This window comes from Takifugu rubripes, chromosome 10 (assembly GCF_901000725.2).
Source record: "Takifugu rubripes chromosome 10, fTakRub1.2, whole genome shotgun sequence".
Lineage (NCBI taxonomy): Eukaryota > Metazoa > Chordata > Actinopteri > Tetraodontiformes > Tetraodontidae > Takifugu > Takifugu rubripes.
In genome coordinates, this window is record NC_042294.1 from 6,961,180 (window position 1) to 6,987,669 (window position 26,490).

Here is a 26,490-nt window from a genome sequence, read left to right on the forward strand (position 1 = left end):
AACATCTAAAGGCACAAACATCTAATTAGGTTTGACCTTAAAGTCACAAAACTGGCTTAAGAAAAGTGGATTAAAATGAATTCAAGTTATGAGGGGAAAAAATGGTCTAAATTGATCACAGCATTTTATAATAGACAAATGCATTCTCTTCTCAGAGCAGAATCCTTTAAACCTCTTTTAAAACTTGTGCCTCAAGCCTTCCTCCCTCCGCCACAAGCCTTTACTCACGCAGGCTGTTGTTCACAACAGCTGCCTGTGGTGCTCAACAAATGTCTCCGAGTCTGTTCCAAACCCGCAGAGAGATGCAAATATCCAATTGTTATTCACTGCACTCTAACAGTCATATGCAGAGCAAAGGCATGTCTGATCACAGCCAAACTACTGCTGAGTGGAACTAACCTAAAGAGAGCGATGCAGCAGCCAGGAGGGACGAAAGCATCAGAGTGAGGAAGAAGACAGGCATTAGAGTAATTCTGCTTGACTAGCTTGTGAGTTATAAGCCTAAATGTTGCAGTTGTCTTACGTAGGAGGGTGCGACTGCGAAGCTTGGGGCCGTGCTGGGTCAGGGTGCTTCTGAGAATCCCTGATTGAGTTGCAGTCAAGCAATTAAGCAGGGTCACAAGATTTTGGCTGTTAATAATGGTTGCGCTGTCTTGAAAGGAATCTCAAGACTGCCTTATTGTCATCATTCTTCTGCTCTGGGTTACAATCACTGGGGTAAAAGGGAGGTATTTACAGAATGTGGCGGGTCACAGGATTGTGCTAAGGGTTTTTTTTTTTTCCTTCAGGTGTCCCACATCAATCTTATGCTGTACTTTTAATACGATGCAGCTTTTATACCGTCACCCCAAATTTCCCCCGTCTCTTCCTGGGATGCAGCGGTTGCACTTACAACAGTCAACCACTGGGGGGCGATACGGTCTCCGGGATTGACGCCGCTGCCCTGGCAACGCGGCAGCGCGAGCGTCACCGCTTCCTGGAGATCACGTTGCCGCTGACGTCAGAGGCGTAGCTCCGGGAAAGACTCCGCTCGTCGCTGTAGTGTGCGTGGAGACGAGCAGACAGGCAGGCTGGAGAAACTTTCCCCCAGAACCAGCAGCCAGTCCCGCGCCGTCACCTCTGTAAACACGGCTCTGGAATATGCGTCCGGGAGAGGAGAAAACCTTTCCGCTCTAACTCGGCCCGTATTCGCAGACACGGAGCGCAGTTTCCGGACGCCACACCGCTGTTTTTTAGAATAATTTACTCTGCATTTCTTTTCGTCTTGCGTCCTTTCTTTAACTCAGCTGTCTGACCTCAGAAGTCGCTCCTTTGTTAATCTTTATTACTCTTCCGAGCGCGACTGAAGCATGGAGATATACAGATAGCAAGGTAAGGTTTCGATCTAGACAGTTTCTGCTTTGCTTTCCAGGCACTGGTTCAAACTGTTAGTTCCTGTTTATTTTAGAATTCCAAAGCAGTGGCACCGAGCCGCAGCAGCCGCTTGTAATCTTAAAATGCCTTTTAAATACCAACTCTAATCAAACAAGCATAAATAATTAGAAATTCCGGCATCAATGGTCTGCAGGCCTAAATCTGCGTTTGTGCAGGAAGTTAGTAAATGTTCTTTTTTCTTCTCAGAAGGTTTCAGTTGCTCATCCTTTAAGTGAAGATTACAGATAACCTTTTTTATTTTTTTTTTGCATGTTTCGTGGTGTGATTTCTGGAAAGTCATTTCCATCCTGTGCTTGAGGACGTTGTCTGCGTCCCTCTTTTGTCCACATTGCTGTGTGGATCTCATCCCGATGTGCTTTGCTTAAGCTGGGGTTTTCCTTGAAAGGGGGGGAATCTTCAGCTCCCCAGCCGTCCCCATGCTGCACCGTTTCCTGTTTCCTGTCCAGTAGTTTTGAATCCTCGGTGAGGCCACGTATGGTGTTAAAAGTCATAAGGTTGCTGGAGCTTTGCCTAGAACTCTGTCCGTGTCCCAGCCACAGCCAACTCACTGAATGTATCTGCCAAATTGGATTTTAATGAGGCCATTGTGTTCATCAATCCCAATCCATATAAACTGCTCACAGGAGGCTGTGTGGCGAACTGACGGATGAGTTTATCAGCATATTGGCGTGCCCTCGGGGCTCCAAAATAGCCTTAAAGTGAGATTCAAACTGTCAAGTTGAAGCCGCCCACAGATATGGCTGTGCGCCTCGAGCAAAACAGTCCATTTGGCTGATAACAGGACTGATCCCACAGCAATGATACCAGAGGAGCTGGATTGGTAATTGAGTAATATCGAAGAAGCAGGTCTGAAACAAGGTCCTGTCGCAGCCTCGGTTCGATTTTGGTTTGATTCTTCAGTTCTGTGAGAAAATGATGGCGTTCCATTGCCTCTCCTCAACATCCTGGCGGCCCTGCGGAGGTCAAACCTCAAGCCTTTCTGCAACTGAGTGTCTTAATAAGGACGACAGCTGTGCCTCCTTGAAAGAGCAAATAGTCATTCTTTCATACTTCCTCCGAAGTCTCGCTGCTTACCAGACACCCACTGACCAGAGGTCCCGGGGTCAAAGGCCACTGTGACTCATACAATCACCCACGGGCTGTTTTTGGTGTTGCCTAGTTACGACAGTCAAGAGGTCAGCAATATAGGTCCATACATATTTTATTGGATGACACGGGTTCAAAGACTTTTGCCACTCTGCTTATGTTAAAGTGGAGTTGACTGACAATCGCTAACAAGGAGATGTTGTCCGTCGTGCTATCAATGATTAAATGCTCCAAACTGACCTTAGACCTTTCTAGGTTTCCTCAAATCTTCACTGTGGCATCGCAACATTGAAGGAGAACAGGAGATCTCGCCACATCTCACTAGATTTCTCTGTGTTTAAGGATTAAAATACAGAGCTTTTCTCCCTCTATCCCCAGTCTGCACTCTCTAAGAAACCTGTGGATTTTCTCTTGAGTTTTTACACTTTATTTAGGTTCAAAAGGGCACAGAATGGTTGCAACAAGTGTCATAATGTTGGGGAAATTCAGCCACCATTAGTATCTTGTGTGTATGTTTGCTTGGGCTTGCAATTTTTCTTTTTTGGGATAGTATTGAGTTCATGGTAAAACAACAAAAAAACACAGCCTTATTGGTGCAACGTAGGTAATGCTTGGTATTCCATCCATCTATCCGAGCTCAGCAGGCCTGGAGGTAACATTATAGGAATGCTCCAGACCTCTACAACGAAGAGGGAAGCAAGAAGAAAGGGGACTTCCTCAGCGCCGAGCTCTCACCTCAATCTGGGCTTTGTGCAGAGATGGAATGCGAGAATAAAGCCACATCCAGAAAAGCCTCCTCACACTCTGCCAGGTGGAACACAGGACCCGGAACGCCAGAGGAAAAAGGCTGTCAAGTCTGGCACAAGGAAGCCAGGGATCACAATGTCCCGGCGATGCATTAAAGGTCACCAAAACGCGGCAAAACAAAAAGCTGTCTGACTGCCTACTGAACTCTGGCTGGGTCACTGTTCTTTATCTGGGAGTGCGGTCAGGTCCGCCCCCGCGCCTCCCCAGAACCCAAGAGGAAGTGGTCCTGATTGAGCTTTGTCTGCACAGCGTGTCTGACAGTGAGGACAATGCAGTCGGCGGCAGAAGAGGACAGCTGAATGGACAACAACGCGCTCAGGCTGGCCTCGGACGATAATGCCGAACAGGCTTGTTTTTTCAGTCTGATGCGTCCTGATATGAGCATATGCAAAAAAAAGCTGGGCCTGGTACCAGGACGCAGCAGCAGAGCTGGATTTTATACATTAAACCGTGATTCCCCGCTAGGTGTTTTCACACTTTGAGGCATCACAACCACGAATCTGAGACTTTCTGCAAAGATGAAGACGTAGAAACGGCTCCTTGTTTTCCCCCTGAAACACGAGGCAAAGATCTGAAAACCCTGCTTACGTAAAAGATGGCGCCCCTCCCGGGGGAGAAGAGTGTGGCCCCAGCGATCCAGTGAGTGGATTTATTGCGGATGGCAGGAGAAATCACTCTTTTATTTGGCTATTTTTAGCCCCCACTGCACGGTCGACGATAATGGCGGACAGATCTACTTATCTTTGAGCTAATAGAGCCGTCACTTTTACCGACAAGGATCCTCTCGCCGGAACACGAGGAGCGGACTCAGCTTCCCGACTCAGTCGGACGGTGTCACCTTGGAAGCGCAGCTGTAATCTATCGTGAAGTAATTGCGGCTGTGAGAGGTGAAGATAAACTCCCCCTCTCATTGAGTCTCCTTCAAGAGACACAAATTTGCAAATAATGGCATCGAGTCAGGAGGCGAATTCCTTTATTTCAAATAAATCAGATTCAGTGGCAGAATAAAGGAAGGCCCCTCTTGTGCTGTGTTGTGTTCAACTTTGAAACTCTTGGAGCTGTTCTCAGCAATAACCCCTGCGTTCCTAGACGAGCCAAGGTCATGATAAATGTGTGCCGAGTCTGGTCACATCCTCCCGCACGCCTACGAAAGACCCACAAACCCTCAAGTGCGTCCCGCTACAGAACAATCCCTTAAGCTCGACTCAGTGTGCGGGAGGTTTCAACTGCATTCTCTTACTTCCCAGAATCGTATCGCAAACAATACGCCTGACTCATTTGGCCGCAGCTCGGCTTTGGCAGGCGTGCAAGACACCCCTGCTGGTGACCTTTTCTGCCGAGAAAGTCGCGGTAATATCCGCGGTGCGCCGGCCGCCATTCAGGCTGGTCACTGCCGTTTCTTTTTGACGTCGCATCCAAATCATGCAAAGTGTTGGTGATTATTTTAGTTTTCGGCTCGGTGTGAAATGTACAATTAAAAGCCTGCGTTTCCATGCCAACAAGATTAATTGCTAAGGTCGACAAACTGTGCGTTGGCCTGATTATGTTATAAATGACCTATTGAAATTGAGAGCGAGATAATGAGTCAAACTGACTGCTTGAGTATGTTTATCTTAAATTAGCCAAAAAAAATCAAGCTAAAGGCATGGTCTTTTGTAACGCACACCAACCCTCTGCAGTCTCTGACGTAGATAATCTGCTGTCCTTCAGCAGAACCGTCCATTGTCCAGCTGACATGTTGCAACGTTTCGATTGTTGACGTATGCATTGGAGCTCTCCCCGGGACTCCAGAGGACTGGCGTTAGCCATTAGTGCATTACTGCTGCTCTGGACGGCAGGCAGCTGGAGACGAAGCCTCACCCCATCTCCGTTGTAGCGATCGGGGAGTTCCCCCTCGGAGACCCGCAGCCAGAATCGTATTGTTCGCTCGGCTACGGAATGATGTAACAGCACTGAAAGAGGCTGGAGTGTAATTGCGCGTGTACGTGCTCATCTGCATAGGCCCAGCCAAGGCTTCCTTGTAGCCAATCCAAGGAAAATAAGACTGCAGACTGTTCCCATCAACCCTTGTCTGAAGCCCCATCTTCTGGTGTCCTCGTTTTAATTGATTCCTCTGTTGATTTATCTAAATCCTCTCTGGCACCGAAGAGAGGCCCAACTCTGGCTCGAGTGCTGATTGACAGTCAAATGCGTCAGTCTTCAAAACCCGTCTGGCCCTGGTTTTGTCTCATGATCCAGCGAAGGGACAGACTTCTCCGCAGATGAAGCGCGGCGGCCGAGCAAACCAGACGAGGGTGACACAAGCGATGGGAGATTAGCATTTGATCTTCAACAGGCGAAGCTGTCGCAGGCGCCCGCCCGCCAAGAAGTGCGTGTGGAACTGGGCCGGTGATCTGTGGGCACCAGCAGCCCGGCGTCCTGCCGGGCAGAGAGGCGAAACAGATGGGCCATCTGGTGACTCGCTGGCACCAGACAGGGGTTGTTCTGTTCCCGGGTGTGCGCGCGTGTGTGTTTGGAGCAGGGACACGCCGGGCCACGCCGCGTTGGGAGACCACCTGTCTTCAGCGCTTTCATGTTCAGTCAGCAGCACCGTCCTCGCGCTGCACGACACAGAGGGATTCCACATATTGAGTTCTGACATTCTTTGTCTTTTTGTACATCGGCGGCACAAAAAAAATCATTGCGGCCACATTAGCGTGACACTTCTCTCGAGCCGAATCAATTTCTATGCATAAAATTTGCGGTAGTCAATGCAGGTTTTTAATTGTTTCACAGAAACCCGACGAGTGACAGCTTTGTGTACTCTTTTCAGAATAAACAAACTCTTTTACTCTTTTCTCCAATAACTGCTAGCTTTAGAAAGCATCTGACTGCCCGACTGGCTAATAAATAGCCCGCAAGGAATCCTGGTTATTGCAAGTATGTTCCGAACATGTCGCGCGGCCATAGATTTTGCGCAGGGTTATCGAGTAAAATTTAGATAAGTGAAGTTCGGTCCTTTTGAAGACAAGCTAGCAAGCGTTGCTGCTTGTTTTGCATGTCACATGAGTGCCTGTTGGCTCGTTTAGGAGCGGTGGAAGCGGACCAAATCAAACATCATCGGTGGTGCGGTCGGTGGCATGGCAGCGCTGCAAAGTGTGTTTTTGAACTGAAGAACATTTTGTTCTAAACTCTCTGTTGCCTTCTGTACAGAAGGGGGCAACCATTTTTGTCCAAAAGGTGTTTGCTGACATCAGACCACTTCCTGTAGGTCTATATTTAGCGCCCGTGCGTGTAGGTTCCTCTGTTCTTGTGAAAAAGGTCCATCTTGAAACACTTTGCAGCTGTGTTTTTGAAACATTGGGCCAATGAGAGCAGCATTCCCATGCTCAGGCCCCGTTGGCAGCCTGCGACTCTGCCCCTCGTCTTTATTGCTTTTATGAAAAGTTTTCTGACGGACGCAGAGAGAAAGTTTTAATATCCTTGAGAGACGGGCTGGAGAGTTTGGGACAGCGCGGCTCAGTCCTCTGAAGCACAATAACACAGGCGGCTTGGACGGCTGGAGATAGTGAGACAAAAAGCCACTTTGAGCAAAAGAGGACTTGCCATTAATCTCTCTAGTGGTGCTTCGTTCTCTCCATAAAAAAAAAAAAAAAAAGAGTGGGAAACTGCTGCAAAGCGGCTAAACAGAGGGATGCATAATGTGGCATAATTTACTGTCTGTTTACTATTTCAGTTGTGTTTCTCTTACCTACGTGTTGAGCTCATTATTTAAATAAATGCACCTTTATAAAAGAAGCAATAGTGCATTGTTTCCTCCAACAAAATCTTTTTATTTGAATTTACTTAAAAGTGTTGGATTTTGTTTGGCTTTGCTGATGCTAACTTTTGCCAGCTGCGTTGAAGCTGTGTAAAATGCAGATTACCTATAGGCTAAAGCCACCGATACATCTTTTTCGGCATTCTTTTGCTCGGGTACACGAAGAGAGCACCTCATTATGGGATGTGACAACCGTGAGCGCTTCTGCCGTCGGCAGCTTATTGCCGGGACGTCTCTTTGAAGCGCCGAGGTCTTGGGGTTAAGGCGAACACCCACGCTCGCTTCGCTGTAGCTCGACGGGGTCTCCGGGGCAGCGTGCTCCTCTTTCATCAAACACCAAGGGATCCGTGCACGGATGCCACCGGCGCTGCCTGAGATTCTCACTGTGGCGATCTGGGAAATGAGGGAATTTCGATGGCCAGACGTCGCGGTTTCATGTGCGGGTGCGTCACTCTCGAGTTAGCCTTGTTGAATAAGGACTCAAAACAACACTGATATTTCAATCAAACAATGCCTTTGTGGAAAATCGCACCTGTGTCCTGTTTGGCCAGTGTTTTTGTGCGAGCGCAGCAATATTGTGTCCTCCGAGCCGTCGGAAAGTGACACAGTTCTTGGGTGCTGAAATCTCTGTTTGTGTTTTTCCCTCCCTGCAGGATGAAATCCTCGCTGGCAGAACGGCGTTGAGCTCTGCGCTCGAGTTCAACGGGGCAACTTCCTGATGATGACAGTAAACATGGGTGAGCGGCCGCGCGGCACAAGCACGCATGCATCCTCGTGCATGCGCGGTAAACCGGGGAGAGAATTGTCACACGTCCTCTGGCAGGAACGCTGCGAAGGAAAATAACCTGAACGAGTGCAAAAAAAAAAAAAACGTGCGGAGGTTGCTAAGCGGCTCCAGATGGCATGAAGCACACACACTTGTCGTTCCTTGGTTTTTTCTTTTACCTTGTTTAATGGCGAACTCTTGATTTTTTTTGCACGTGATATAGAAACTCGTGCATGCACGTGCATTCTCATGCTTATTTATATATTCCCAGCTGCCAAGCTTGTAAATTCATATGGACTCTTTGCAAAACACACACACACATGTTCTCCATACACTACAACTCCCCTGTGTGGTATTTGCATGTGCACAGGACCTTTTGCTTGGAGGAGTTATAGTCTTAGCCTGTTGGCTGCTCATGTTCTTCATTCTTTCCATTCCCAACCAAGCACAAAGGAATATACGTTGCATCTATTGTGTAGCCTTAACTCTTTAATTTTCTCTCTCTGGCTGCGATTAAGAGGGTTTTTCTTTCCCGTTCTCACAGATGACGGTCTCCAGAATGGGCCGGGACTGCACAGGAACTCACAAGGTAAACAATGCCGCCTCTCCTGCGTGTGTCTTTGCTGCTAGCGTTGCTTAGCAGGACAACATTGTAAAACTAGCTGGAAGGTTTTCCCATAGCACAAATAGCTTTAAATGTAAATGCGGTGGCAGGGTAACGCACAAGGGAAGGCTGAACAATATCTTGACAAGTAACTGGAAGGAAAACTAGGAAGAAACTGTCACTGACTAGCATTGACGTGCTATTGTTTTTAGTTGTTCTACGCTAATTGCCTCTTGTATTGGAAAATTCTGAAAAAAATTCTGTTTGTAGTGTGAAACACACACACACCACTGTTCTTTACATTTCCATTACGTAGTTGGAAAAATTTAGCAGCTGCCAAACATGGAATGCCACTCTCCCTGGATATCGAATGGAAATATTTACAGACGTCCACATAAATGGAATCTGCATTGATCCGCTGCGCAAACAGTCACTCCACAAACGTTACCCACAGTTCTGTTACCGTCCTCCTTCTCAGTTAAAAATCAACTGGAGGCATTCGCACCCATTAGGCGCTAAATTAGCCGTCATGCAGTTTGGGCAAACAGCAAAGTGTGTGCAGCGTGCGCGATGCTTATTATAGCCCGTGCGTGTGCGCGTGCGTGCGTGAGTTGTGCGTCAGAGCTCGCCTGGCGCTGCCGTGGAGTGAGAGAGCGCGGACACATTTGGCTCCAGCTGCTTGCTAATTCTGCCGGATGCCTTCAGCCTGATGTGTCTCTCAGCACCAGGAAATCCCCTCAATGTCTTCATTCAGGCAGCCTGCACACACACACACACACTCACACACACACACACAGATTCTGATTTATAGGCCCTTTACACACACCCTGTCAGTTTGCATGTCGGAGGACTGAACTCTTAAAATCGGCTCTGGGAAACTCAAACTTGTCTGCCACAGCAAGGCTGCAGGACAGTAACTGTTTTCAGAATCTACCTGATCCGACCAGACCGGAATCCCGACTTTCACAACTTCTGCCACAAAACCTAACAGTTCTCAGCTCTACCCTGGGGGGGTGGGAATGACGTGCACAACGATGATGTAATGCTCAGCAATCAGCCTGCATTGTGTAATGTTGTTCTCTCTGTTCTGCTTGCTGGAATTCCCCCTTTTCTTTTGGCTAGTCACAGCTTTCACAAGACAGCAGGAACTGCAAGTACCTGAAGCTCCTCACACATTACTGATAACCGAGAGCCGCTCGCATTCCACCGTGGTGGCGTTTAGCGTTAGCCGCGGACTTGGGGATCAAACCTCAGTGATGTAATCGTTTCAAAGCAGCCATTAGAGCCGGGTCTGGGCACTACCACGCAATTCTCACACTCTGACCCCCCCCTGCTTTTTTTCTGCCATTGAGCCATAGCTGACAGCACACACTGACACGTGCACACGCAGTCCTCCGCTGTTTGTTTTGTTTCCTTGACTGCCAGCGCGGGCTCCCTCGTCATCACCCGAGGAAGGGCTCATTTTTTAAGTAGAAGCGCAACCATTCGCCGGGCTTGGCGATGTCTGGTTGTGTTTAGCTGTCATCAGTTTTGGATGTTGGGTTTCAGACCCGCGGCGCCATCGACGCGAGTCATTCCAGTAAGCTTCTAACAATCCCAGATACCTTCACGAGGAGGCTTCAGCCCATTATATAGATATTAGTGTTGTAGAACTGGCCATTCATTGGCTGCACTAGCTAACCTGTTTGTTCAGTCTGCGCCTTAATAGGTGAACCAAAAATCTCACTGAAAAGGGGCGTCTGGCCAGCTTTGGGCCAAAAACAATCTTTCATGCACATTGACGGAACGACCATGAAGATCCTTTCTGACCTTCGGCCCATATCTGAGAGGTTTCACCAAAAGCCGCTAATTTCCAAGAGCGGAATAACACGGTCAACCCTGGACAGAGACGATGACTCAGCTGCTTCCTGTTTGGTGAGGGCAGGCATGGTCGGGCTGTTAGTCACCCGCTGCACAGGACAGCTTATATTTTAGCTCTTTTTCTGTGGGCAGGTAGCTTGAAGAAACCCGGGGAGGGTTCACCTGGGCCGGATTTGGTTAATTTGCATACCTGTGGGGGGGGTTCGTTGTTGTCCCTCTGCATCGTGCACGGTTTATTCACCTAAACTCTCATTTCTAACCTTAATCTAAATCCTGAGGGGGATGATTTGTCTCATCTGGCCTGGAAACACTGCAGGATCCTCCTGGAAAATCGTTGCAGGGAAGAGCGAAGTCTGCAAATAAACTGTTAAAAATAAAGGATAAAAATGGGAAAGATTTAATGTAACTCTCTTAATCTACATTTTAATACATTCCCATTGTTTTTACCAGCTAAACTCGCAACAGCGCGGTTGGATTCTCCATACTTTTGGCGTCATGTGGTCTTTCAGTTGCAAATGGCACGTCCTCAGCGTAGCTGGTTGCCATAGCAACACCATGGGAAAACGTGCGAGAGAGTCGTTTTATTAAGATCTGCATAGAAAATCCAACGTCGCTAAATACATTTAGCTCTGTTATATAACATAATAATAATTTGTTTAAGGTGAAATGTGAGCAAAAACGCCCTTTTATCTGCTCAAGTTCACTTGCACATAAAGTTACGCGTTTCCCGAGCAAACCCTGCAGTCATAAAGTGGAAGGTGTAATTGCGTAACTGTGCAAATAAATAAGTCTAACCTGCCTGTATTGAGCAAACACGGCCGCTGCACTGTCATCCTCTCAAACCGCAGCAGAACGCCTGTCCCGAACTTGCCGTGGCAGCATCATCACTAACATTTATCAGTTTAAGACTCTGTATTTGCTGAGCAGCTTAAGTTATTCAGTGGGCCAAACACATGACCCTGAGGGACGCCTGTGTCCAGGATCCACAGGTGAGCTGAGCTCCTTATAGTATCTATGAGCCCAATCCTCCGACCCACCGTTGGCAGCCGTGGCGACTGTACGGCTAGTCGTGCAACCGGCTGATGTCATGCTAGCTGCACGGGTACCACCTCTGCTGTGCAAACACAGACACAAACACACATTCACAGATCTTTACGTAGACGTTACAAAGAGCCCTTGTTTTGTGAAGAATGTAGCCCAACCTGCAGGTGGTTTCGCGAGATGATGTCACACACCTGGTTTACCTGTTCTGTGAGTGTGTGTTCAGCGACCTTTATGAACTGTTACAGTCGGGCGCTCGGTTCTGTTAAAATCCCCTGACGTGCTTACCTGTGACTCTCGTCCGCACCACTGTGTGTGTGTGTCGAAGAGGGACACGCACGAGAGCGAGGCCGTTTGTGCTTCAGCATGAGAGAAAAGGTGCTGCGGGAGAGGAGACGTGAGAAAATGTGACATCATGTTGTCTTTTAAGGCCTTATAAAGGCTCTCAAAGGTTCCCATTGTTTCAGATAGATCACTCAAATGGTTCCTGAGGACTTTCCTTCACCGCACTGTTGTTCACTTCCTGTTTAGATGACGAAGAAGCGCTTAATTCCATAATGAAGGACCTGGCGGCCCTGGGTCGCTGCTACACCCAGCACATCAGCCACAAGCCCAAGAGCAGAACCTTACTCTTCAAACAGGTGTGTGTGCTGTCCAAAAATACGGTTCCTCGCCGTCCTTTGAATATTTTAATAATTAAAAATAGTAATGGAATAATATTGTTGATGAACTTCCTGTATTCTGCAGGTGTGGTCCAGACTTTTCTGGTTAGTTGTAAAATTCCATGTTTTTTTTTTCTCTAATTTTCTAAAATTAGCAAAAATCATTTGTCTCCGATTCATGCGAAGACGTTTGCTGCTAATATGTGACAGTTTTAGCCCAGTTTACATCTTTTTATTCCTGTTTTTGGACTGGCGAGGGCAATTTACTGACTGCATGCATGTCAATAGGCGTAAATTCACATTATTTTTTATAAAATCTGATTAAAACAGGCAACTTTTAGGAGATAAGTTGTAAAATGTGAAGGCTAAAGTGACACTGGCGCGCTGATCGCTCGTCTTCGTGCTGTTGGCGCTCTAAAACATTCTGCAGGGCTGAATTTGTCAATCCTGCGTTTCTCTCCTCCAACCCTCGGTGGAATGATAATTTGCCGTCCTCCTCGCGGGGCAGATGTATCTGATGGCATGTAAATAAACGACAGAGAGCCGAGGACATTTCCGCTCCGATGCGCGCAGGCCGGCGTGGTGGGGGGCACGGAGGGGGGTCGAGCCCCCCTTCCTTGGCCAGCCGCTGATGTGATGTCAGGAGTTTATCACCATGACTTCATGCAGACTTTCAGACTCCTCCACATTCCGGTTTTATGCTCAGCTTGTGTTTTGTCGTTAGTGAAGGGATCAAAAAAAGCTTCTCCTTGTGCTCCTTGAGTGCAGCAACACTTTAATTAAATGCTCTCTGACAGTTTAATTCCCTGTAAAGTTGGTCATTTATTCAGCAAATCCGATAAAACCGCAAATCTTTTTAACTTTCCATAACTCCCCTCTGTTGTTATTTTTTCCCCCTCTCAACAGGATTTAAGAGTCAAGCTGGAGCATGAGAGAGAGAAACGGTACGTCGGATCCCTGCGTATTGTCCCCCCCCACACACACACACACTCTTCTGTCTGAGCCTCGGCTCTTCTCGGATCCTTTTTGTTATGTTTCTCCATGCCCGGGATTCTGCGTCCGGGGGAAATCGCAGTTACACGGCAGAAAATTCCGGCTTTGACATTTAGCTGCATCTGAGAGAAAAGGGGGGTGGGAACATCCAGAGGCACCTTGAAATGAGGGCTTCTTCCTGTGTTTTTGTCCTCAAGTGTCGCTTTTCCATCAAAGTGCCTGGAACGATGTCTACACGGCGGTTAAACGGCGCCTTTGGAGCAGGAGAAGCTTCACGCGGCGCCTCATCTCTGGTGACGCCCAAATCTAAACATCAGGCACCCTCAATCTGCCGTTACAGCAGAGATTTATTAATATTCTGGAAGGGAAAAGAAATCAATCTCGTGCTTTTTGGAATTCCAACACCAAACAAACCAACAATCAAAGATGATTATCGGCGGATCGGAAATAAAGAAAAGAATCACTTCAAGGAAGAAGCGCTCAAAGCGGGTCCAACCTGTGGAAGAGGGCCGTTTGGACGGATCCTTCCTGGATCCTTCGGAACGTTCGCTGCGTTTCCACAGCGACGGCGAGGTGCTTTGATTAGAGAGCCGCAGGAGAAATTGGGAGCTCTTCAGCGGAATACGGTCTGGCGCCGGGCCTCTCTCGCCGTTCTCACAGCCCTAATTGGCTACTGCTGTAGGAAGAGACGAGTGTTCCGTGGCGTCTCGCTACATATCCACCACCCTCCGCTCCCACCGCACTGATCGCCCTGGCACCAGCGGACGCACACATGCACCATTTAGGCTCTTTTCATGCTTTCCCCCCAATCTCCTTTTCCATGTTTTGCTTGTCCAAGTCTCTGTAATCACTTTGTCTCAGAGTCTGTTTTGGAAGGCAGTAGGATATCCTGAGTTTGTTACCTCGAGGGGTGAAATAATAATAACCAGACCGCATTCTAGCATTAGCATGGCTAACGCGTTTTTGTTTTTTAAATCAAAATCTGTTGTAATCATCATTCATGCGCTAACGCCAGGCTGTCTTGAGTTCTCCCCGATAGCCTCGGATCCTCACAAGAGCGCCGCGAGCAGCTGCGTTCGCTCAGCACACATTTTTCTGCTTCTCAGAAATATGTCGTCCCTCATTGCTCGACTCCCACCAGCATGAGGTGTTGAACTTTAAGGAGGCAGAACAGTCTTATTACGTCAGGATTTAAAGGGAATGTCCAACGAGCGTTCGTCGAGGGGGGAGGAACAACGTCGGCAAAGAGGCTTGCAAATTGGCCTCCCTCCACTTAAAATGTTATTTCAGTTTAGTGGCATTAGATCGAAGATCAGAAAACTCAAACTTCACTGATGTAATTTGAGTGGGTTCTGTAGTCTCTGAGCAGCGTGCGTCACGCTCCGTCCCTGAGTCAGGATAACCCCCGACGTCTCCCCACAAATCTAATTGGACAGCGTCTCTTTTCATTGGCAAGCGCCGACGGTTTGGGGGCAGGAAATCGGAGCCGCGTCTCTCTCTTCCTCCTGGCTCTGCCTCGGGGTCTCCCTGCAGAGAGCGGAGGAACACAGCCAGATAATTCTTCTTCTTCTTCTTTTTTTTCCCCTGCGTCCATGAGAGAGAAGGGGAAAAGAGTGTGCTGGGATGTGTGAAAGCATTCCTTTCCTTCTGCGGCCCCGCGTATCCAGGAAGGAAAGGCATATCTTTTGGAGCAGCATCCTCATAGCACCCCCCCCCCCCCCCCCCACACACACACACACACATCTCCCCTCTTTATCGGAAACATCGCCGGCGAGTGTAAACAGGTTGAGAGTGTTTAACTGTGCTGCCGCCTGCCTCTGATCTGCAGGCCTCACTATTCCCAGATTCCTCAGCTCAAATTAGGGAACCAGTGAACGTCATCAAGATAGGCAGCGCGTTGGCCTCTGATGGGAAACGCTGGGATGAAAACAAGTCTTTTTATCAGGACACTAAAGCATTCGCGGGCTGGGGGGGGGGGGCGATAATGTCTCTTTTCCCTCTTTAATTCCATCTGACTGCCGCCTTCCCACAGTCCATAAACACCTCCCCAGGTCGGTGTTTTTCGCTCTCTTAAAAAGAAAAGGAGAAAGACATTCCAGATTTTTACCCCCTTTTTCCTCTCAGGAAGTTTCCCATCTTCCTTTGTGTTGCTCAGCGTGGAGGCTTTTCAACAGGCCCGCCGGGCCCCTGCGATCGGGCACGCATACGCGGCTAACGCTCGGTCAGACGGGTCGAGAGCGCGTTGGAAAAAAACAAAAACGCAAGAAAACCTCGGTTCTCATACTTGACGCGGCTTGATAAGCGAGGCGGCTTGATAAGCGAGGCGGCTTGATAAGCGACTTGGCTTTACAGTCATATGTTGAAATGTTCGACACTGAATGTCAATATCACAAGAATGGAAAATGAATCACTGGGTGATCTTTAATCACCAAAAGCAAACATCACAGTTAGAACTCCAGGAGGTTAAATAATTGAGCTATAATGTGCCAGTAAGTTATGTATTTAATGTGTTTTTGTTTTGTTCCCAATCATGTAAATTGCAGGAATCTTTACTAACTTTCTAAACACTTTTCTACTCGTCCATAATAATGGTTACACTTCCCAGCATATCTATCCCAGTTTATTAGTGCTACATGAAAGTAGCTGCAGCTCAGCTGCTATTTTGGGTCTGAACAAGTTAGACAAAGCAGTCGTTTTCTCTGTCTGACCTCTGACATTTCTCCACCTCCTAGAATCATTCCCTTCCAGAGGCCGCTGAAGATCAAGGAGCTGCTGCAGAAGGTGACGGAGGCCTTTGGACAGCAGATGGACATGTATTTCAAGGAAAAGGAGGTACAAAAAGGGGATGTGGTCAGTGACATCTGTTTAAAAAGTGATGTAACTTTGGTAGCAAAGGAGCAAATTTTGATTCCTCATTAGCTTTTACGGCAGCGTTACAGCTTTATTGTGGGGAAAAGGAGTTTTTCCACAACTTTTTTTCTTGTCCATTCAGATGTTGCTGCCCCTGAAGACTCAGGAGGACCTGGATCAAGCCGTCATGACGTTGGGCCTCAGCTCCGGGGTCAACGGGCTGCTCAGGATACTGCTCAAGACCCCCAAAAACAACCCTGTGAGTGCTGAAGATGTGAAGCGACTTGAAGACGCAGATCCCTCATGCATTTTAAAGCACGCTGCATAATTTAGCAGCACATATGCGCTACACACGTGTGGCCGCGCTGCTGAAGTGTTGATGATCACTGTGTGGCTTGCAACCATAACAACGGTTTCGGGAACAGCTGCGAGTCACCTGATAACAGTCAGAAGGAATTTAAGTTCATCAAAAAGCAATGTCTTGGTGGAACTGCTTGACCTTTTAGAGAGGTCAACTTGCTAAGAGCTACCGTTAGCAGAGCCGCTTCCCGGTCGGTGTGATGATCTCATGATCTCGCCAAGCTCACTCCTGCCGGCGCTCTCGTGCTGCAGCGTTAAAAGGCATCTTTTTCTGTCCGAAGTACCTACAGGTGAACAGCAGGGACAAACAGAGCGAGATGAGGTCATCGCGGTCACTAGGAGACCTGAAGGGTTCCCTGCTCAAGGGCTCGGAGAGGGTGCGCAAACACTCAACAGGTGAGCTGGCACACGGCACCGTCGTCTGAATTTGGAAAGCTGATAATACTGTCAACTCCATGTTTTCCTGCTCCGCCTGCTACGTCGGGCTTTTAAAGCCCATTTACAAGAAATACGCAGAGGAATGCTAATGGCCACATGAAGGACGTGCTTTGTGGGAGGAGAACAAAGCTAATTGTTGGCGATTGTGACAGTCTGAGCCTCCAAAGAGATGTCATGTCATAGCAAGGACAACTTCCTGCTCTCCTCTTTATTATCTAATTGAATCATTAGCATAATTGGATCGGGTAGCTCTTGGATTCATAAAAGCGTAGCCTGACATGCTCCGGATATGTGCACAGATGTGGTCAGACTGTGAGCTAAGCGAATGCGCTAGCATCTCAGTTTTAGCCTCCCTGCTTATAGGTCTGTGCAGCTTCCCAGTCTCAGGTTGTAGCGTCAGAGCATATTTTTGTAAGAGAGACAACCTTTTCATGTCACTCTCCAAATGTCACAGTCTGCACCACATCCCTTCTCGTCCCCTCTGGCTTCTTTTGGTTAAACAGCGTGAAGATTTACTCAGCGCTGCGAACCGCTGAGCTCTCTCCTGCCCGAATTTTTTCACTTCCCCCTGAAAGGTCAAGGCCGCAGTACATCCAGAAAAAAAAACAACCCCTCCGGCATGTTTCCAAAAGGCCCAGCAGGCATTTACATTTCTCGCATAGCAGCTGAAACAGCATCCCCCGAAGGCTGTCAGCGCGGGCCTTTTTCCTCGTTGGTCCGACAGCTTCGGACCTGTCACCATCTCCGGTCGTGTAAATCGTATGGAATTACCGGCTCCCTCGAGATCCCCGCAGGCCGGCCTCTCGACAGAGCAGCTGAGGGGGAGGGGGATGAAGGAAGTGGCGGCAGATGAGAGGTGACAGGAGAGGCTACGCGGTGGACGGTTGAGCGAAGACGTGATGTCAGCCGGGCTAACCTGACGACGGATCGCAGCGGCGAGAGAGGAGAGGATGGAAAAACCGAGCTGGGAAGAAAACGGAGGCAGCTTTCTGCACTTCTATACATTTCGGCCACCTTTTACCCCTCGTTTTCCCATCAGTAGATGACAGTCTTCCATAATCACAGCAGTTCTTCTGTTGGGGTAATTCAGGTTGGCGCCGGGGCATGTTTTTAGCGAGTCCTGGTCACATCCTTGCATGGAACTTTTCTGCCGTCCCTGACGTGTTTGCGTCCGTCTGCTTTTCACCATCTTCCAGGTTCGCTGCACACAGGGCGCACGTCGCCGCCCCCCGGCAGCGTCCCCGAGGAGCAGCAGCAGATTGCTCGCCAGGGCTCCTACACCAGCATTCACAGCGAGGGGGAGTTCATCCCCGAAACCCTCGACCAGAACGTGAGCCCACATCCAGACACGGACAATAAAATATATTTATTACTGGAGCACAAAATGTACTTTTTCCAAATAATTACTACGGGGGCCATAGGTTAGCATTTAAGGTTTTCAGCTAATTACCTTACTTAGATTACGTCATATATTCTCCAGACCCTAATGCTAATTCCAGTCAGCAGTGACTTTGTTCCGCTCATCTTGAGTGGAGATTTACCTAAATTTAGGTCTTGTGGAGCCGGCTGTTAGTGTTTCTGTCATCCTCTCAGAATGTAAACAAGAGCAGCTAACATTAGCATTTTATGTTCTGTAATTTGCATTTAAAATCAACAAACTCTGGAACTACACAACCTTTTCGCTCATGAGTTGAACATTGTGTCTGAGAGTGTTTTAGTTATGCCTTTTAGGAAGAAAGGAAAGCTCTTGCACGTCACCGTGCACTGTGTCACCCTGAGTTTGCTTCTTTCCTGTCTGTCAGATGCTGGATCCCTTCGGGAGTGCGGACAATTCACTGTCGAGCAGCTGTCAGTCAATAGACCAAGCCCTGGACAGGTAGGCTGACCTGCTGGGGTGCACGTGTCCACCCTCACATGCGTGGATTTGTATTTCTGATAGTGGCAGACAACACCTTTTGCATCATAGCGCTGAGGCTTGGTTGATTCAGCTCCTGTATGTTGCTACACACACACACACACACACACACACACACAGAATGACGAGCATGGGCTGCTACTGGTAATGTTTGTAATCAGCTCATGTGGGGAAAAAAGGCATAGTGTCGTAGTGCAGTTGCCATGGTGACAAAACTCTTATCTCGATGCCTGGATTCCTCTGTTATCATTAGGAGAAATGTGCAGCACAAGAGCAGACGAGACGAAAGAAAAAAACCAGACCAAAGGTAAAAAGGCAAAAGTGAGAATTAAGAGAGAAAAGAAATAAAAGTAAATGGGGGGGGGGGGTCCAAACTGAGCGAGTGCGGAGTGAGTCTAGAACGGAAACTGCTCTACCTGCACGAGGCTTATCTGGGCTCCAGGCTGCAGAACAATGGCAGGAAACGAGCGCATGGAACTTTTCCCTTCCAGCGGGCATGCGTGCCCTTATCCAGAGTCTCGTGGCCCCGCGCCGCCCTGCGGTCAACCGAGAGGGGAGGGCGGCCAGGCTATACATCAACAATAATTAATGACACAACGCTAAAGAGGCAGGCCTCAACATCCACGTTAACTCTTCCAGTTTGGTGGAACCTTAAATGGCTTTAAGCATTTGAAGGTAGTTCCCGGCTCATCTCTGTTCTCTTGTCGTTTCAGTCCCCCTTTCTCACAGAACAACCGGGACAATAATTACCTGAACCTCAACTATGAATACAAAGGTAAGACGGTTGAACCCTTCTCAAAAAATGACTCCTGTATTTCTGACAAATGATTACAGTCTTAGAACAGGATCTGATTTCTGGATTAAGACTTGATTGTTCGAGCCTTGTTCGACGTGATGGTTTGTCATGGATCACTGGCTAAATATAAAGAAAAGATCATATCAAAGATTTTGATGTTATTGTCTGAGTTGACGCCTCACAGCTGAATTATTTATATTCAATGGTCTGCGTTACTCGCTGTGTAAAGCAAACATTAAAATGAACTGAAGTGTTATTTACAGAGGTTTCTGTATATATGAAATAATGTGGTATAAATAGAACCAGCAATAAACCGCCAGTTCTACAGGGTGTGAAGTCAGTTTGGTGCTGATGACAGGATTAACATTTGCTCTCAAATATTGCACCTATGCGTCTCCTCTCCTCATTTCCTGCCCTCAGAAAACCCCCTCCACTCCCCTCCCCTCCCCCCGCCCCCCTCCCCCAGCCCCGGTCCCATGGCTCCCTGTCTGCACCCTCTTCTCTCCGAATGCCGATTAAGTGGCGCAGGATAACAGATAACGGCCAAAACACAGCAGACCTCCCCAATCTTTTCCCCTCTTGAACGGCTCCTGCACGAAGTTTAAAATGAGGGGAGTGCGCACACAAACTGGCGGCGGGGGTGCGTGATTTTTCTGCAGTGCTCAGGCACGCAGAGGCGCACGTGCCTGCACGCAGACATCCTTGCACACGCTCCTCCTCCCAGATGTGGAGCTTGTGTGGCCTGTCCTGGTGAGGGCTTTCAGTATTTGTTTACCATCCCTATGAGTAGATTTTTCCTCTCCATCTTGGAGTGCCAAACAGAAAAAGAAAAAAAAACAACAACTCCCGTCTCCATGGGATACGGCCACAAAAACAGCACGAGGGGAGGCAGTCATCTGACGGAACAGCTGCTTTCAATTGCTAGCGCCCTGCCGCACTCCATTCGGCGCGTGTGAGAAAGAGTCAGCGCCCGCTTGCGTCAGCAGCGCTCCCCACCTGCCTTCACTTACCGCTCCGCCGGGTTCGGCGCTAACGCTAAGCTAGCACAGGCGGGCCGCAGAGCGGCATCGCAGCAGCTGCTTGGCTCATGAAAGATCAGTCCCGCATTCGGCGCGGCTTTGATTCCACACACGGAGTCGAAGTCGGCGCGGCGTCCCGTCAGATGTGACGAGCTGAAATGTGAAACTCCAGCTTTGTGTTGCCGAGCAGCTCGGGGCAATTAAATCTGCATTAGTGAACTTGTGAACTTGACTACAGAGAAGCGTTGAAGTTTCGGTGATGCCCTAACTGACATCTCTGGCTCCTCAGGTCGCCATGGAAAAGGAGGGACGTTCCCTCGTCAGTTCCAGTTGCCCAATAGAAGCAAAGATTATGGAGACCGTAAGAAACCTTTATGTCTTAACACTGTTATTACTGCACAGATTAAACATTTTATTATCATGTGGACTTGACAACACATGGAGACATTTTCCAGATCCAGAACATTTCTACCACAAATCCTGATAAAGTAGTTTTTTAAAAATGCTGTTTACTGGCTTTTGCATTTCTTTTTTTCTATCTGAGTAGATCTTTGGTACATAAAGTGCAGACTTGCTTTTCCAAGCAGCTGCTAGTAATTGCTTACTCAGAGGCTAACCTTGGCTAGCAGTGATTTACGGTTCCCTGCGGTGAACCTGAACTTGTATAAAAACACAGCACCCCGCTTCCTGTCTGAGGGGAAGTGGGCCGGAGCGGCGAAAGGCTCCCCGCTCCGGCCGGGGTCAGGCCCTGGCGCGGAACTGGTGTTCTTGCAGCTCGTATAAAAAAATCACGCAGAATACAAACAATAGACGTGACGTCTGATGAAAATGTCTGTTTCTCCCCTTTGGTTCAAATCAAGCTATATTTTCAGGCCGCAGGACGCTTCCGCGCAGCTTCATGCCGCAGGAGAACCTGTTCCAGCTGGTTCCTTCCAGTCGCACGCGCAGCTATAACGGCGACGGCGCGCTGCAGTACAGCGACCTGCGCTCCATGGGCCGCACTGCGGACAAGAGCTGCCAGCGTGGGTCAGCAAAGTGTAAGTGAAACTGTTTTAACTGTTGCATTAGTCCTGATCTCATTGACATGCACCCCCCGGCTCATGCAGACATGAACAAAAACAGGCTTCACCCTCCTGTATTTGTAATTTTACTCTGTAAGCTCTACTAAAGAAACGGGCTGTTGAGCACGTCCCAGTTCTTTTTACCGTAAATTATAGAAGCGATTTGGACTCGATACAGATCAGATCGCTTTAGCCAAGATAAGAGTATTGCCTCAATAAGAAACAAATCATTTAGAAAGGAAGAAAAAAAAGTTTTAAAAAAGTGAATAATAAAACCATGCAGTGGGAGGGGTGAGGGCGTCCACTCGTGAAGAGCGCCGCATCAGCGCTTTTGATGAAGCTCAGCAGCGCTCCCACCTCTGGTTGGAACAGAGGATTGAACCTACGTGCGGGGATATTTTACGTTCCGGCCGGCAGAATTCCCCCGTCTCGTCGCGTCGCAGAAACCGTGTGTGTCACAAAAGCTCAGCTCAGCAGTCTGTGGTCGGCGCGTTGGCCTCACCCACGCGTCTAAGAGGGGCTCGTTAATCCAAACCAAAGCTTTGGAGTCTGAAGATGGGAGCCGTTAGGGTGCCATCATCGATACCCTGAGAGGGGCTGCTTTGCAGTGGTAGTTATTTCACAAGTCTGCGGTATGACGCCGTCTGGCGGCGTTTGTGTTTGGCTCATATTGGAATACGGCAGCAGATTTTCTTCTGCTTCTGGGGGAGGTTGGAACAGATAGAATTGCCGGCGGTTTTTCACTGAATGCCGATGTTTCCGCAGCTCCCAGGGCGCCAGTCAACTGGCGACAAGGAAAGCTCCTGGGGCGAGGGGCGTTCGGGGAGGTTTATCTGTGTTATGACGCCGACACAGGCAGGGAGCTGGCCGCCAAGCAGGTGCCTTTTGATCCGGACTGCCGGGAAACCAGCAAGGTGAGAGAAAAGATGTGACTGAGACTTTAGGAAAGCACCAAGCATCGTGTCTGAAGGTTACGGGCACTGAATTTGACCTTTTTTCGTTTGTTTGTAGGAGGTGAACGCTCTGGAGTGTGAGATCCAGCTTCTGAAGAACCTGCGCCACGATCGCATCGTGCAGTACTACGGTTGCCTTCGGGACCACGAACAGAGGAAACTCACCATTTTTGTCGAATTCATGCCCGGGGTACGTTCTGTACGGGGCTTCCTGTTGGAATGCAGTCCGACTTTATTAGTTGCACGTGATACAACAGCACGCAGAGTTGTTTTTAGTCAGGTAAAAAGTGCGTCGTGTTTAGGCTGCAGAAGCAGGCAGCCAATGTTTTAGCATCCAATCACACACTGAGTGGCGAAAGCCAGTCTTCAAATGTCACCGGCTGTCACTAAATGCGTGTTCGGTGCTTGTTTGAACAGTTTATGGGACCATTTTCTCACTAAACGAGCGACTTAATGAGCTACTGTCGCCTGTGGATCCTCATCCCCGTGGCTGCTTAAAGTTTCCTTTTTTTCTCCCCGCTAAGTAGTGCTCAGCGTCTTAGTCACTCATTGTCTGGAGCTTGGAAATGTTGCTGTTTCTCGGGGGGGTTTACTGGCAAGAAAGGAGGCGGCGGTGCCTAGTCTGTGGTGTGTCACTACCCGGGCTCTGCTGCACCTCTCTGCCCCTGTTGAAGCGTGTTGATTAGGGCTAAAAGTTCTGAATGGATCGTACCCTTCTATGCATATTTAGTTCAATTGGACAAACTGCAGGTGTAAATGTAAGATTATTAATGAAAAGGTCACATTTGCTCCCTCTGTGCATGTTCCAGGGTTCCGTAAAGGACCAGCTGAAAGCCTACGGTGCCCTCACAGAGAAGGTGACCAGGAGATACACCCGGCAGATCCTCCAAGGAGTCTCCTACCTGCACAGCAACATGATTGTACACCGAGACATCAAAGGTAATGGAGAAAAGGTCAAGGCTGGGATTTATTGGATTTGCAACTGGCGAAAAGGGCTGACGCTGTGTAAACAACAAACTTTTAAACTTCATACTGCTCTGATTATATGACTTTAGATATTCATGTATTCATCTATAGAAGTAGCCTGGAAAATATGGACACGTGGGGCTCCCATTTGGGATAAATAAGGCTTCAGTGGTGAAATTGCCTGAGCTAAAAATGGTCGCTGCCGGATGGGAAAGCTTTAGCTCGGCGGCCTGCAGCTTTGGGAATCACAGCTTGGTGAAGCAGTAAGCCAAGAAAAAAGGGAAATGTACCGTCTGGTGGGGGAAAAAAGATAGTAGGTCTCAAAGGACGGTATACGTGGGTGGGATTTTCCACCTAGAAATGCTCCTCGTGTCTAATTTACAGTATGTGCGTGTGTTCATCCCGCCACACAAGAGCTCTGCTGTCTGCAGTTAAATGAGCTGTTTGCTTATACAGCTTTTGGACTAGATAGTCTCTGAGATTTAAACCTACGAGCGTGGCAGATTTATTGGAAACTGTCAGGACAAATGTATAAGAAGTGAGATGGAAGCCATTTAAAGGTCATCGTCAATCTATTTTCTGTGAGCCCACTCGTTTGTCAGTGGGTGTGGAGCGTGAGCAGTGTACATTAGTCACTGATCAAGCAAAAGAGTGTCCAGAGGAAATGGAATAGACACAGCCGCAAGTTGGAAAATTGCTGAAATAGGTGGCTGCTGGGGTTTGATCCACGTGGATCAGACCGTTAAAAATACATTGAATAAAATTTTTGTACCCTCTGCAGACGTTCCTCTGGAGGCTCCTGAACAAACCTTGTTTTTGTTGCTCCACCAGGTGCTAATATCCTGAGAGACTCATCGGGGAACGTAAAGCTGGGGGACTTTGGGGCCAGCAAACGTATCCAGACCATCTGCATGTCGGGTACTGGAATCAAGTCTGTCACTGGCACCCCCTACTGGATGAGCCCGGAAGTGATAAACGGGGAAGGCTACGGCAGAAAAGCTGATGTCTGGTGAGAATAAAGTCAGATGGGACTGTGAAGACACCCAGAGGGGGTGTTAGACTGTCCAAAATGGGATCGATTCATAAAATTGCAATAATAAAAGCCTTTAATAACCGATATACTGCATGTAAGGCAATGTGTGTTTCAATTAAATGATGATTCTGTGTACAGGAGCGTTGCCTGTACCGTTGTGGAAATGCTGACCCAGAAGCCTCCGTGGGCTGAATACGAGGCCATGGCTGCCATATTTAAGATCGCCACGCAGCCTACGAAGCCCATGCTTCCCGAGGGCGTGACCGACGCGTGCAGGGACTTCCTGCGGCAGGTGTTTGTGGAGGAGAAGTGGCGCCCCACAGCAGATGTGCTCCTCAGCCACCCCTTCGTCCAGGGCAGCTTCTGAGCCCCTGCACCTCCCCGGCCTCCCACGGCCGCGGTGCCTCCCCTCCACTCCAGCCCGGCCTCTCTCCAGGACCCTTCCTCCCCTCGTGCTGTCCTCCAAGGCTTCAGCCTCTCTTAAGCCTCCTGCCACGTCACCTATCACCAGTGTTTGCCTTTGTCAGGACTACTCACCAACTAGCTCATCCCAGATTCCGTTTCACAGGAGACGTGCCAGAGGAACTTTGATGTCTCGCAAAAGCTCCGACTGTTCTCAAACCGGCGAAGAAGGAGCGACATCGGAACAGTGTCTTGATTAGTCAGATGCCACATCAACCTGACAGCCTGCATGGTGAGACTGATCACACGCGACAGCACTGCCAGTCGCTCATCAGGCTGCAGGTTGGCTGTAAGGAAACTTAAGATGGTAAAATATTTTTATATGAGACATTAACGCATAGAAACGTAACAGGTTTTCTACTGTCAGCTTAAAAAATGTACATGTATTTTTGTTAACGCCTTACAATAACAGTTTGTAAGTCAGAATGTCTTTTTAAACAAAAATCATAGAGTTGCTGCATTACGTTACTTTCCAGCACTCACAGGCCCATTTATGAATTATTGTCAACGTTGCACTTTTGATATCATGCATCCGATGCTTTTCCAACATGCAGGATAATCAACTGAGGAGATATTTTTGTATTCAAGGTTGTTTTTCTTTTATGATTTCCTAAAGACAATGTTGTAGCTTGTTTCTGATAATGAGAAATGAACCAAACCTTTTGCATTCGTGTGCAATGTCTGAAAAGCAATATCGATACAACCGTTGCAGTCTGTGACATCCATTCCAGCTTCCCGTGCCGTGAGAACTCCAGTCCTGGGAAATAAAGTGGCCAAAGAGACAGAAACTTGCAACAAGGGTAAAGTTAATGTGCAGTATTAGTCACCTCGGCGCCCCAAAGCCTTTTCCAAGTTATGGCAGCTTTGTGCACAGTCGACTGCGCAGGTCAAATCAGATGCATTGGCATCACATTGTGTTAATCTGAGTCTGTTGTGTAATTAGATTGGGGCTGCTGTCAGCAGTTTTGATGTTTAAATCCAGTCCTCCCTTTAATTTGATCCCATGAATGCCATGGAAGACAAATGCCAGTTTGGAAAAGACGTAGTTCTTTTACCCCATGAGTTAAAGCAGGAGATTGTTGTTGGATGTTCAAGCGCTAGCTGTGGTAAAACAGCCATTAAGGAATGATCAATTTAATTTTTTTTTACACTTGTCAGTGCCTTATCTGAGTGGAAGGCTTCTGTGAGCAGCCGTTCAGTAAAGAGCACACTTAGGATTTGCTATGGCGTAAAAAAAATTACTGTAAATACATATTGTTCTGCACTTTTGTATGGAATTTTCTTTACATTATATACAAATCTATTTGATGAAACAGCTACGTTATACAGTAGATCGTACTGTGATTTGACAGGAGTGTTGATGATTGTCTCTGATTGCTTGCAAAGGCTCGGAGGCTTTCGACAGACAGCTTGTTTTGTCTAAATGACAAAGCCTTGCTACAAAAACTGAATCAAGTCATTGATCTTTTGTACATTTAACTTAATAAATCTGAAGACTATTTCCCGTGTGGCTATGATTTTTACAAAGGTCCTATTACTGAATTGCTTAAAGTCGTACCGATATTGGATAACAGTCTACTCATTA

The 26,490-nt window shown here is 48.1% G+C and overlaps 1 protein-coding gene across 2 annotated transcripts; it reads left to right on the forward strand.

Moving 5' to 3' along the window:
- Positions 1–1,020: 1,020 nt before the first annotated feature.
- On the forward strand, positions 1,021–26,402 carry map3k22 (mitogen-activated protein kinase kinase kinase 22). Of its 2 annotated transcripts, none has more exons than XM_011607936.2 (18): positions 1,021–1,371; positions 7,780–7,863; positions 8,437–8,481; positions 11,929–12,038; positions 12,966–13,003; positions 15,785–15,884; positions 16,045–16,161; positions 16,544–16,658; positions 17,897–18,030; positions 18,503–18,576; positions 19,329–19,390; positions 20,720–20,791; positions 21,303–21,467; positions 22,257–22,405; positions 22,503–22,634; positions 23,254–23,383; positions 24,242–24,419; positions 24,582–26,402. In XM_011607936.2, the coding sequence occupies exons 2-18, from the start codon at positions 7,845–7,847 to the stop codon at positions 24,808–24,810; spliced, it is 1,869 nt and encodes a 622-aa protein (XP_011606238.1). In that variant the 5' UTR covers positions 1,021–1,371; positions 7,780–7,844; the 3' UTR covers positions 24,811–26,402. The 2 variants fall into 2 exon arrangements, with proteins under 2 accessions (XP_011606238.1, XP_029698396.1); XM_029842536.1 differs by lacking the exon at positions 1,021–1,371 and adding an exon at positions 7,343–7,569.
- Positions 26,403–26,490: the final 88 nt, after the last annotated feature.

Coding starts and splice junctions, on each gene's coding strand:
- map3k22 (XM_011607936.2), top strand. Junction 16,162..16,543: donor AGACCCCCAAAAACAACCCT/GTGAGTGCTGAA, acceptor TTCTGTCCGAAG/TACCTACAGGTGAACAGCAG. Junction 19,391..20,719: donor CCTCAACTATGAATACAAAG/GTAAGACGGTTG, acceptor CTGGCTCCTCAG/GTCGCCATGGAAAAGGAGGG.